The sequence below is a fragment of the Nicotiana tabacum genome, chromosome 4 (assembly GCF_000715075.1).
Source record: "Nicotiana tabacum cultivar K326 chromosome 4, ASM71507v2, whole genome shotgun sequence".
Classification (NCBI taxonomy): domain Eukaryota; kingdom Viridiplantae; phylum Streptophyta; class Magnoliopsida; order Solanales; family Solanaceae; genus Nicotiana; species Nicotiana tabacum.
In genome coordinates this window covers 35,723,936-35,737,296 of record NC_134083.1, presented here as the reverse complement: position 1 = coordinate 35,737,296, position 13,361 = coordinate 35,723,936, and the positions used below count along the sequence as shown (strand labels likewise).

The window sequence follows — 13,361 nt, the reverse complement described above, 5'->3', positions numbered from 1 at the left end:
TGAGGGAGTTTCTCAAACTGAGAAATCAAGAATACTACAACACTTGGGGTATGGTAAAGGAGAGTTACCTTTCAGGTACCTTGGCATACCACTTTCAACCAAGAAGATTTCACTAATGCAATAGAAACCCCTCATTCAGTAAATAATGGCAAGAGTGTCTTCCTGGACAACAAAGAAGCTATCATATGCAGGGAGAGTACAACTGGTACAAAGTATTCTATTTGGCATATGGGCTTATTGGGCTCAACTGTTTCCCCTTCACATTAAGGTTTTGAAGCTCATTGATGGTTATTGTCGAAGCTATGTATGGTCTGCTGACAACAATATCACTAAGAAGTCATTGGTTGCATGGGAGAAACTATGTACTCCTAAGTCTGTAGGAGGGTTGAACTTAGTCAATCTTCAATTGTAGAATAAAGCTGCCATTGCAAAGGTGTGTTAGGACCTTGCAAATAAACAAGACAAACTCTGGATCAAACGGATACATACCTACTACATCAAAGGTCAACAACTTATGCAAATGACAGTGCCTCAACAAGCATGTTGGATGATTCAACAAATACTTAATGCTAGAAACACTTTGAGCCAAATACAAGGACTTAGTGAAAGGAAGAACATGATCAGGTACATATATCTACAACTCCTGGGTGATAGACCTCGAGTTGCTTGGAAATGCTTAATGTTTCGGAACACTGCCAGGCCTAAAGCTCAATTCACTATGTGGATACTATTGCAAGGGAAGCTCCTCACCACAGACATGCTACGAAGATGGGGAGTGAATGTGGATTCACATTGCATACTGTGTCATGAACATGAGGAAAGTAGAGAACATTTGTTTGTTAGGCGTGCCTTCGCTCAGAACATATGGAGCAAAATTGGATATTGGATGAAACAGAATTATAGAGTGACAACAACTGGGAGCAACACCTACAATGGATTCTACATAATGCCAAAGGGAGAACTCAGAGGGCAAAAATATTTCGAATGGTCTATGCAGAAGTCTTACATACCATCTGGATAGAAAGGAATATGAGGATCTTTTAAAAGAAGAGTAAAAATTAGATCGCCATTGCACGAGAGATAGCTTACAATTGCAGCATTAGAGTTACTGATGATGTACATAGATTAGTTCAAAGCTTTATTTTCTGAGTACGTGTATACATGCATATGTAGGCTAAGTTTTTGGTTCTTTTTCTTTGGAGGTTGTAAAAGATAGCGAGCTATGTGAGCAAGCTATGGTTCTGTACATTTTAATAGTGATTAAGAGCCTGTTTGGATTAGCTGGAAAAAAGTAGCTTTTAAGCACGCATGAGCATGTTTTATAAATAAGTAGTTACATGTTTGGATAAAAGTGCTGAAACTTTAAAAAAAAAGGCTGAAGTGTTTGTTAAACAAGTGTTGATAAACATTTTTTCTGTTAAAAAGACAAAAATATTGCCTAAAACAAATTAAGAACCTACATCTTCCTCTGCTTATTATGTAACAATCTGCCGAACATCGATTTCTATATAAGCGGACCATCACCAAACATAAAACTTGAAAAAAGATTGTTACCATATTTTTTTTAAAATGCAAAGCCTTAAACCAGGTTTGGGATAATCTGGGTATTCCCATACCTCAAAGAAAAAGCATATAAAGAAGATCGATTTTCACTGAAAACTTAAGCGAAAATACAGAACAACTGAAGATGAAGGAGAAAAAGAGGAAAGAAGATGAGCAGAGGCTTCAAAATTGAAGAAAGTGGGAGTAGTTCGATATTTTAGGATTTATTTGATGAGGGTAGTTTTGGGATTAGTAAAAGTTATAAGGGACAAGTAAGTAATTCTTTTGGTCAAAATAAGATGGCTTTTAATCCAAAAATAGAGAAGTTAGGGTCAGCCAACTTGTGGCTTTTGGCTTTTTTAAGCCCAAACTTTTTTAAGTAATTTTCTTTTTTGCCAAACAGGCTCTAATACAAAAGTTCAGTTAATTACCAAAAAAAGAGGAAACATTTGATTTTGCTCAAGATTTGAAATGCTAATTTTCATTTATATTAATGTCCTTTTGCTGCTTCTCCTTTTATGTGGAAAGCGCTTTCTTTCTTTTCCTTTTTTTTTTTTTTTTTTTTTACTTTGATAGAGAAATATGGGAAAATCTAAGTTTTAGTGCTTAATCCTGACTTGTAATATAAGTACGACTGCTAACTCAGCATTAACGGTTAGTGAGAGTATTCAAAATTTGAAAGCTGCATGATATGAGCGTGTTCATTGGGCCCACTAGACGGGCCCAACCCGAAGAGCCGTTTCCTCAGAATTCAGAAATTTGATTTTGAAGCAGTTGTAACATTTCCCGCCCAACGACACTGCTTATCTCTTGAGTATATATAGTCAAGCCCTAAATTCACAACTCTACTCTATCATTTCCTCCATCTATTTCGCTGATCATTCCTTCAGTTCTCTCCGGAAAACCTAAAATTCTCAATGGAAGTCACCGGCAAAGATCAATCCTCTGTTTCTGGTATCACTCTTTACTTTTTAATTTCATTTATGATTATGATTGTGTGTATACATTCGCGTCTCTGTATGTATATATGTGACTGACTGCTAGGGTTTTTTCTTCTTCTTTTTGCAGCGAATTCAAAGAGATCAACATCATCATCATCATCGAAGCTTCTTCGATATCCACTGCGATCGGCCGGTAAAGCCAACGAGGAGAAACCACCTTTGACTGATTCTTCCAACTCTTCGGCTCCTAGAAGGTCTGTCTCTATCTCTACTGCTGTTGCACGTTCACCGTTTTTTAGTGTGTATAATGAATTTGCTGAGATTAGACCTTCAATAGAGGCTAGTTGCATGAGTACTCATTTGTTTGTTTGTTTGAGTGAAGAATTTTTGAATTTCAATGTCGGTTATTCTCTGGTCCTTTTCAAGCCTAGAAATACTAAACTACCTTAGTCGATGCGCCATGAATACCTATTACTATTTGTTTTGATATTTGGAAGAAGAAAAATAAATTGCTGAATTTGCATAAATTATTTGTTGCTATGTGTACGAAGATCAAGCGTATATACGCGGGCATGTTTCATTAGTTGGCCTATAAACCTTATCCAGCAAAGAGTTTCCATCTTTGATTGTATTCCTTCAAAGGTTCCTTTTCATGCTACTGCAGTGCACTGCTAGACATTCATGATTCATAGCATTTAAAACTGTTTATTTGAATTGCATGACAATATTTGGTGCGGAATCGAGTAATTCCTCCTCTCAAATTTAGTTAATAAACAAAAACAGAGATGTTATCCAGTCTCCAAAATTAATGTTTGATAGATTTCTGTTGTTCAGCCATATTCTTTGTCGCGATAAATGTGGTCTTGGGGAAGGAATAACCTAACCTAAGTAAAGTGTCAGAGAATGGTTGTTTTTCCCCTTTGAAAAAGAAATATAAACAAATTAAATTAATGACTTGTACACAAGCGCAGAAACTTTTAAGTATGTGTACTGTTCCAAGTCATTTTATTCTTACTTCATTAGCAGTAGCCAAATATTCGTTTCTTCTGATGTCGTCCATGCTTGCTTAATTTTCTTCACCTCCCATTTTAGGGGAAAACCTGCATCAAGTGTTACTGTTAGTAAGAGTGTTAGTGTCCTTGATCTCTCTGGCAAGGAAAAATCTGCTGCTAAACCTCCAAGAAGGCTGTCTATTCAGTCTAAGCCAAGTGCCAGCCCTGCATCCTCAAGAGCAATAGGCACTATCACTCCTATTTCTGAGGCTAGAGCAAAGAGATCCGGGATCAACCAGGGGAAAACTAATACACCGCTTTCAGCAGTTTCAAAGTCATCAAATGGAAAGGAAGGAAATCGTCTATTCTCCGCACTCTATTGGCTATCCCAGATTAAGCTCTCTGAATCTGCTGCTAAGCATTCCATTTCTCTTGGTTTTTTCAAACTTGCTTTGGAAGCTGGCTGTGAGGTAAGATATATATTCCCCCCAATTGGTTACCAGCAGTTTACAGCTGTTAATAAGTTCACCCTTTTTGCATTTCAATGGTCTTAGAAAATTGCGACACTTCCTATAGTTGGTAAATTAGGAATAGACTACTTTTGTCTTAATTTTTTCCTGACTATTATTTCAGCCTCTTCAACGTTTGAGGGATGAGCTGAAATCCTATGTGCAGCGTCATAGCCTTGTAGATCTCGGGGAGCCAGTGAAACAACTGTTTGAAGGCTACAATATTTCGCAAGGTTTTGAGCAGTTGCAAGTATCTGAGACTTGTTCCCATGCGCCTGAAGATGGGACACGTTCATCTGATGATGAAGTGCATAGCTCTTCATCTGTTGCTGGCACTGAGAAACTGGAACAGGAAGACTTGAACAAAGATGCTATTGAAACTTGCCAAGTGGCAGAACCAACTAAGGAGACTTCATCAAGGAAAGATATTGTAACTAAGACCCGTAGTTCTGCAAATAAAAGTGCTGCAACTCCGAAATCTACAACAGAAGTTTCTGGTCATGCCACTAAAAAGAAATTTGAAAAACCTATTAAGCAAGAACCAACTAAGGATAAGGTGAAAAGACAGGGAAAGAAATCTGCTAGAGTTGAAGGTAAATGTCTGTTTGTTCCTTTCTTGGTCAAAAGGTCTTGCTGTTTGTGTTAACGAGATTCATTTTCTTTCTTTTTATCATAGGTCCTGCTAATGCATGCACTCCAGAGAGAGTCCTCCCAGAAGACAAAGAGAATATGGTAAGAAGAGAAAATTTGGTGTTAACTTCCCTTTTGACATCCTTCTGTGATTAATTTTCTCTCTGTTTCTAGTGGACTATCGTATTTCTTTGTCTTATCTGATCAAATAACGACCTTTAGGCACCTTCCCCCTCCTATAACTTCCTCTTTTATGGTAAACATGGCTTTTTGAGTAAGGACTAACTTTTATTTTCTTTTTCTTTTTCTTTATTGCATTTGTAATCATATGCCATAGTTAACTTTACTGTCACTTATTGCAGGATGCTTCACAGTCAGAAGAGATCAATACTGCAGAAGTTTAGAAAGATGTGTGAAATCAAAGAATGTTGAATATACTTCTATTATGGTTGTTTGTTATGGTGTTCATAAGCAGGAAGCTTTTCTTTGTATAGATCATAGGAGGGTCGTCAATTTGGGGTTTGCATGCGAAAAAGTCATGTTTGGTTTGTTTGGTTCTAGTTTGACCCTAGACTTTAGGGCATTAGATCTCTGTTTATGTTTTTGAATTGCATTTGGTTTTAAAATATTATACTGGAAATGTTTTTATTCATGCTTCCGTTCTTTGCAGTGAAATATTATATGAATTCTGAAAACCATCTTTGTCGTTATGGCAACTAGATTATTCTAAGCAATTAATAACGGAGTTCATAATCTACAGGAGCTTGTTGGTGCAAAGTAGATTATGAACTCTGCTACCTTATGCGCCTTTATTTTGGTTATGAATGAGCTATCAATTGCATACAGAATGAAGTTGTCCATAATACAACTCAATATAATCACACAAGTGAGGTCTGTAAGTGAGGTCTGTGGAGGATAGTGTGTACGCAGACCTTAAGGGTAAAAGTGTTTCCGATAGATTCTCGGCAAAGATAAAATGCCGACAAGAAGTTGTCCATAATATTTCATCCATTTACTTTACGTTTGTGTTTGGTTAGAGCGCAAAATTGAAAAAACGAAAAAAGTAAATTTTGACGCATATATTGAATATAAATAACATGCCAAACGTATTTTACAGTGATGGTGAACTTTTCTGCGTCCTCCTTCCGTACAACTTCGTTCATATTCCTACCAGAGGACAATTATTCTTTTATAGACAATTTTATCAAAAAAATACAATATTAATTGTAGATTTACCAAATATAAAACTTAGATTGGTTTTCAGTCACTGTTATATAATGTCCACAATTCAATGCGTTATCACCCTTCCACCAATATTTGTTGAATGACTGAAATTTAACACTGACTGGAACCATGTAATAATCCAGGCTTTGATACCTCCATTGCTAGACCTACTCAGAACTATGTAAACCCAGCTTTAATAGTTTCATTGCTAGACTTAACCTAAATGGTGATGTCAATAGCTGATCAGTAAGAAAAGAGATTGTTGCGATGCTAATTAAATAACTAAAACGAAGTGGATATATGAGCTTTGATCCAAAAGCTCATGAAATGCCCATTGCTTATTCTTCGGTTGAATATATGATCACACATTGCTGGTCTATACAGGTCGGCAAAGCTTACAAGTAAAATTTAAAATCCAAAGTTGAGGGGAAATGGAAGTAACTGAAAACCATCTTTGTTGGAAAAGCAACTAGCACATTCTAAGCAAATCCAATACCGGAGTTCGTAATTTACAGGAGCTTGTCGATGCAACGCAGCGAACAACAGTTGAGGGAGTAGCATCAAGCAACTATACTAGGACCAGAATGAATGTGTTCCACTAAAATTGAAATTTCGGACAAAAGGTATCTGGAAACATTACATAGATGAGCCCTCAAGCTCCTGATTGAGGTTGCAATCATCTCTCTTCCATGGTATCAGTCAGCAGTCCAGCTCTGCTCCACAACTTCTCTAACTCTCCGGTTGTAATCCCGCTTATTCTCAGTGAACAACCGAGCAGCTTCCGAGTTTGCAGGAGAATTAGGGTTTGGATCACACAGCAACGACTGCAAGAACAAGAAAATCTTATAATCATTTATGCAAACAATAAATCTGAAGTTCTCTTCTGAAGGTGTACGGTGTGCCTGTATGCAAATTTCAAGTGGTAGAGAGCAACTACCACCATACCTCTCCCAACTCACCACCTTAAGGAACATCATTTTCACCTCCTCCCTACTTAACAAATTATTACTTTTTTTTTGTTTTACCAAGAAACCCATCAGGGACCAACCCTTGCCTTTGGAACGCGGGGATCATGGGTCCGCCCCTTTATCCTTCTCCACTTAAATACCACCTAGTCAGAAGTCCCTCAACCTTTGCCACTTGAACTAGCCCTAGGGCTACTTAACAAACTATTACTAAAACAGACAAGAGGAAGAAAAAAAATAGAGGGTCGGCGTAAGCTCGATACATGTAAAATCAAAATTCCCTTCTACTATAACATCACTTTCTCACACACACTGCAGTAACCATACATAATCCAGCCACTCAACCACAACAACCAACCCCAACCCCCAGCATCTATCTACTATCTAGTCACTCAATTTTATAATTTTATCATCTTACTGAGTGAAGCATATGCGTAATTAGGAATGTGTCACAGCATGCATCAGTCAGAAGAAAGATCATTTAGGAGTTTAGCAACTAAAATTCAATTTCCACCACACCCTTCCCTTTTCTTCATCTAAGTATCTGGCAATTCCTAAACCTGGATTCATTGGGATACAGGTCTATCCTGTTTCCTAATATTAGTTTGCAAAATTTGAGACCCAGTTATATTGGAATTAATTGATTCCATAGAAGCGTAAATCCTGTTTTTATTTCTAGCTACCACTGCTTCGACCACGTGGCACTCTCAAGATGCCTCAAATAAGATTTCTTGATAAAAGAAGATAAATTCTTCCTAAATGCACACTGGTACACTCAATAGCTCATTGATACTGGAGGACGCAAAGAGGGTTCAATCTGTCTAACTACCATCGAAGAAATCAAGAAATTGATCTAAGAAACAACATCCACGACGAGATTTCCTACCTCACTCCTCAATCGTAGCACCCAAGAGTAAATGCATGGCTTGGAACTAAACAAATAGACTTGCCTCAAAACACACAACAAATTCTGAAGAAGAAAGCTAAGTAGGCATTTGGATATTATTTGGTTGAAGTTGAAAAAAAGAGTACTTGAAGTTGAAAAAGAGTATTTGGATGTTGAAATTATGTTTAGACATAAATTTCACTTCGGGAAAAAAAAACCCATTTTTTCACTTGAAAATGCTCCAAACAAGTTTTTCAACTTCAAATTCCCTATTTCAAAGTGAAGTTGAATAATGTATGTCCAAACGGGGCTAGTTGATTGGTCACTAATCAGCCAGCTTTTCTCAAGAAATTTATCCAAATAATAAATCATGCTTATACTTGTGGGCTATTTGAAAACTTTATGTACTGATTGGACAAATAGACTTTCGGTCATATAAAATGAATCACCAAACATATAGAGGGAATAGCTATGAAAGGATCAGTTAGGTCAACTTTGCTGTGTTGACCAAAGAAAGTATTTTAAAACGTTTCTTCGAAGTGCTGTGCTCTGCGAGAATTGTTAAAATTAAAATAGAAATATTTGAAAACATCTTCTAGATATATAAAAAAAAAAAAAAGGAGGGGGGGGGGGGGCAACCCTGTGCACAAAGCATCCTGCGTACATCCTCTAGATAAAAGGCCTGAGAAATTTGGTTTTGGGTAAGTCCTTTCCTTGGACACCTTTACAAAAATCCTATTTCCAGTGTCTAGACTGTCAAAGAGAACCTTTCTGGACACTCTGAATCGTACTAATTTTATAGAGCAATGCTTGATTCACCAAGTCAAAACCTCCGCAAACAATGAAATCTTTGGGATCACCTTTTGTGATTCCCGAAGACTTGCTTTCTCGTTTAAAATTAACGAATTCACATGGAAAATACCCAAGCATGAAACGCAAAAGTAGCTCACAATTGTGTGATGCAGCTATCTTAAGAAAAAGCCAACCTTACCAGAATTCATAACTGTAGCTACTGCTTACAAATCACAATTAAACTATTGTTATAAGGATCTAACAATATTTACCTGAATGGATGTAAGTATAGCTGCAACGTCATATATTGGACTCCACTGGTTTTGCAGGATATCCAAACATATACTTCCATCTGCATAAACTGAAAACAAAGGAAAAGCATATTCCACATAAGAATTCATTTTCCAAGTCTCTAATGAATGGAAAACGAAAACTTCATCTCCAACTTACTATTGGGATGAAACATGCGAGAAACAAATCGCACTGTTGGTGGCTTGTTGGGATAATCCTCGGAGAATTGAAGAGTCAATTTAAACGTACCTGATGTTATCAGATGGTATTTTGATAGATCAAGTAGCAAATTCATGTCAGGAAAAGAAGATATCAATACATAATTCAGTCAGGAAAAGGTTTAGAATGTGTGTGTTTTCTTCTGCGGAGCACATAGCAAACACGCCAAAAGGGATACCACAAAATTCGAATTGCTTCAAATGTGTAATGCATTTCTTGGTCAGTCCAGACAAATGTAACCACGTGAAACACCCACCAGACGACACTTTTGGTTCAACAACAGGCAAATAAGATCCTTTTGTTACAAGATTAGGCAAGAATAACACAAGATACATATTTCTAAAAGCTAAGCACGTAGATCAGCCCAGCTGTGCTGCACAATTAGCTAAATCACCTGCACTAGAGTTTGACCAAATGCAAAGAACCTATTGCAGAATAGCATAGAAGATCAAGGTTGCAGCACTTCTTCGTTCACTAACTTGCTTTTGGCATTAAGCAATAGAATGATGACAGATAATAAGGTGGAAAATCATAGAAATGGCATGACAAGAAAGCTCGGATTGGGAGATCGAAGAAAGAATCTTCTGCCATCAGGGCACTTGAGAATATGATCTTAAAAAACTAGTGCACGAGGTACAACCTCTGCTGAATGATTCTAATAAAACTTGCAACTGCACTTGTTCTTTTCTTCCTCTTTTCCTTCAAATTCTTATTTTTATTATCGCGTGTGGGGTGGACAGAGGGCATGAGAATTCATAAATGATAATCAGATGACAAAAAGAATACAGACATTAGAAAATTGAAACACCATACTATGCATAGACAACCACACATAAAATTAGACCAAACCATTAGCAAGCTACCAGCATATGTCAAACTACCGTGCTCGGACATTCGTTTAGGTCTGTGTTTAAATGCAAGGAAAGTACAACTCACCTCCATCCCAAGGAGTATCATCAGGACTGCATTTCACACCCAGAAAAACAATTTAAAAAAACAGAAATTAGTTTTATTATATCTGGAAAACAACCATGCCAACTATATGTGCCAAGAGATAAGTAGAACTAAATTGAAAACACATCTCATTGAACTTTATTTACAAGACTGACCCAAATATAACGGCGTTCCAAAGCATAATGTTATTGTCATGAGGAGCACCACTAATACCAGCAGGAGGATCCTGTTGTAACCTCTTGAAATCCCTCATCAGTCTCTTCCTTGATGGAGTTGACATTGTAGCTACCTGAACATTCCCATCGTTCGATTAACAGAACAAAATAGCACTTAATATGATCATCATTTAAAGTAAGACACAAGCAAAACCAATAACAGTAATGAGTTTTCCCCGCTTGCTTAACTTATTGATCCTATATTAGTCAGCTCAATTTGTCAACATTGAGCTCAAAATCCAGCATATTAGATTACGAAAGCTGAAATTAAGGTGCTGAAGTGTTAGGCTCTTAGCTAAAATGGACTAATTATGACAATATTCACTGATTATCAACCAAATGGAGAAAAAAAATCCGATCAAAAAGTAACAAATACTAGTTTTTTAGCTAAGTTTTAATCCTTATCTTGTGATGCAGCTTGTTATAATGAATACGAGCAAAAAGAAAGTGAAATTCAAATGCTTTACAAACTATAGGTCCTTTCCTCAAATTCTTAAGATCCGATCATAAAATTTGAAAAAGGGAAACAAAAAAGGAGAAAAAGAAACAGATATCCGTTTCTCATACGCTACATAAGAAGGAAATCAATTTAAACACTTGCCTAACAGGGAAAAGACAAGGAGTGAGCTAGGGTTTGCTTCAGCGATGGAGTCCTGACTCTGTAGTTAGCGAATAGAAGAGAGAAGAATGATATTATTGAGGGATGAGAATCAAACAAAAGGAAAATGGACGGTAAGATGCAGGTGGGTGGCGAGGTTGAGAATTGGTCCCTCCAATTGGTCCATTGGGAATCACAATTTGCACTTCCTTTGCCATCTCCCACTTGACGATACCACCCACCCCGACCTCCCCCCTACCCACCTCACAACGCACCCCCTTGCCTTACGCGTTAGTCTTTATCCCTTATTGGTCATGGAAAATTCCAGAAGGCATCTACTCTACTTTCACGTCATTAACAATATTAACAATATACTACTGCCAAATTAGAAATAGTACACTAGTTAAATTTGGGAAAGTTTATTTGTACCGCAGGTCCCTATGGATTGCAACATGCACGCTCTAGTACTTTATTTGTACCTCTCATTTCCGCTTATGTAAACTTATATCCTTTTTTGTCAGTTCCAAAAAAAATGATCCATTTCTAAATTTGAAAATAATTTAGCTTAAATTTTCAATTATACCCTTAATGAGAAGTTTTTATAACCACGCAAATACTCTGAATCCCTTTTTGACTTGTTTAGGACCACAAACTCCAAAAATCTTCATTTTTCTTTAAACTCCGTGCCCAGTCAAACATGTTCACATAAATTAAAACGGATGGAGTATTTGTTTTGTAGTATGTCTTATGGTGCTAGCATTTTTTTTTTCATTACTGACGTTAGTCCCAAATTGAAGTATGGAAAATATATTGGTACGTAGCTATTGGGAGTGTGTTTACCCTCAAAATCGAATAACAATTGAATTTGTAAGTGGTTTTAAGGATACGTGGACTAACTTGACACAAAACGATACATTAAATTGCAATTGAAATAAATAATGATAAAGTAAATGCAAACCACACGAATTGAACGATCTTAGCATTGGGAGGTTAATCACCCTCGAGCCAGGTACGCTTCGATCAGTGTCAGGATACAGAAGAACAAGAGCTTGAAGAAAAATACTAATGATATATTACTTTGGAATGCGTGTTACAATGTGTCCAATGAATTATCAGACCCCCTTTATATAGTAGAGGAGCCCTACTTTAGGTAAAATTCTATAAAAAGTAAAAAATCCTTTGATTAGCTGATTGTCGGTTCCTTACTGATACGCGCAGAGATTCCCGCCGTCATAGCCGATCGGTCACGGATATTTTGGTATTCTGTTGGTTATGCTAACAATATTTCTTCGAGCTCGATCGGAGCTAAGGTCTACTCCGGGATTACGGACTCAATATTCTCGAAGACAAGCGTTCTGACCCCAGGTTCTAGCTCGGTGGGACTCGGGGTCGATCTTCAGTCTTTGGTTGTCATGTTCCAAGCCTAACTTACCATGTCGTAGGTGAGCTCGATTCCGACCGTATACAGATAGTCCCCTCACTTTTCGGAGAGTAGACGACGAGAAACGACATGACCTTTCGATTCTTTCTTCGACACCACACGACAGAAACGACAAAACTGTCGAAACGTCCCGTCAGTCAAGTCTAAATGGCATTAGGTGTTTGTTAGTTGTTGGTCGGCCACTCCTGGATGCGAACCGTCGTTGAAAAACTATAAATACCCCCTCATTTTCTCATTCAAACTTTACATTCAAAGCTCCTGCCCTCGTACCTTAACAATCTCAATATTTTCAGGCACTTATATTTGAGGTCTTTTTATAAGAATTTTTGTTCCGTCTTCATCCCAAACCATTAAGTGTACTCTTTTAACTTCATCTTTTTCCTTATTTCCTCTCCATAAAGAAATGGCAAAATCTTCCAAAACCGTTCCCCAAAAAAAAACTCCTTCTACCTCGTGACCGACTACCAAAGAGACTGCTTTACGTACTGCTGTCGAGGAACCGGCACCGGAACCTCCTCTAAAAATGTTCATCCCCGGGGGGTGCTCGGTCAATGCTGATTTTAAAGTCGAAAAGCCCTCCTCCGTACCAGGCCAGTGTGAAAACGTCTCGAGGTACATATGCTCGATCACCGAGGATATTCTCTCCGAAGTCAAAAAGGATTGTAACTAGGTTGACAAACATGTGGTGGTTCCCGAACCTGACGAAGCCATCACCACCCACGTCAAGGGATTTCTAAGTGTTTACACTTATCCCTTTACGTTGGGCCCCTTGGACTCGGTTATCGTCGACTTTTACAAAAGATACGAGGTAACCCTCGGTAAAATTCACCATTCTTTCTGGAGGATCATAATCCTCCTCCGTTTCTTTGTAAGCAAGATCGAAGGGTGCCCCTTCATGATCGAGCACCTTATGCGTTTATACAGTCCCCGACTCTACTAGGGGGGACTGATCAAGCTCACCCGTCGGGCCAGTAAAGTCGCGTTCTCGAGTATCGATAAAGATAGGGATCGAGGTTGGCTAGGCCGTTTCGTCCGAGTGAGGACCTCAGACTTGATCCCGGCCGAGCACATGTTGTTCCGTGAGAAGTGGAACATGAAATGTAAGTATATAATTTTGCTTCCAAGTCTTTATTTATTTCCCTTTTCGTTCATTCTTATCGGT

The 13,361-nt window shown here is 37.8% G+C and overlaps 2 protein-coding genes across 3 annotated transcripts; one reads left to right on the top strand and one right to left on the bottom strand.

The window, feature by feature from the left end:
- The first annotated feature begins 2,338 nt into the window (after positions 1-2,338).
- Positions 2,339-5,266, top strand: LOC107812659 (uncharacterized). Its single transcript, XM_016637811.2, has 6 exons — positions 2,339-2,496; positions 2,611-2,737; positions 3,576-3,945; positions 4,109-4,577; positions 4,661-4,716; positions 4,977-5,266. The coding sequence occupies exons 1-6, from the start codon at positions 2,460-2,462 to the stop codon at positions 5,016-5,018; spliced, it is 1,101 nt and encodes a 366-aa protein (XP_016493297.1). The 5' UTR covers positions 2,339-2,459; the 3' UTR covers positions 5,019-5,266.
- Positions 5,267-6,276: 1,010 nt separating this feature from the next.
- On the bottom strand, positions 6,277-10,955 carry LOC107812668 (ubiquitin-conjugating enzyme E2 2). Of its 2 annotated transcripts, none has more exons than XM_016637820.2 (6): positions 10,762-10,955; positions 10,101-10,234; positions 9,928-9,953; positions 8,932-9,021; positions 8,754-8,842; positions 6,277-6,662 (listed from the first exon to the last, which is right to left on the bottom strand). In XM_016637820.2, the coding sequence occupies exons 2-6, from the start codon at positions 10,223-10,225 to the stop codon at positions 6,534-6,536; spliced, it is 459 nt and encodes a 152-aa protein (XP_016493306.1). In that variant the 5' UTR covers positions 10,226-10,234; positions 10,762-10,955; the 3' UTR covers positions 6,277-6,533. The 2 variants fall into 2 exon arrangements, with proteins under 2 accessions (XP_016493306.1, XP_075107777.1); XM_075251676.1 differs by having other exon boundaries at positions 10,101-10,230; positions 10,758-10,944.
- Between the last annotated feature and the right edge of the window lie 2,406 nt (positions 10,956-13,361).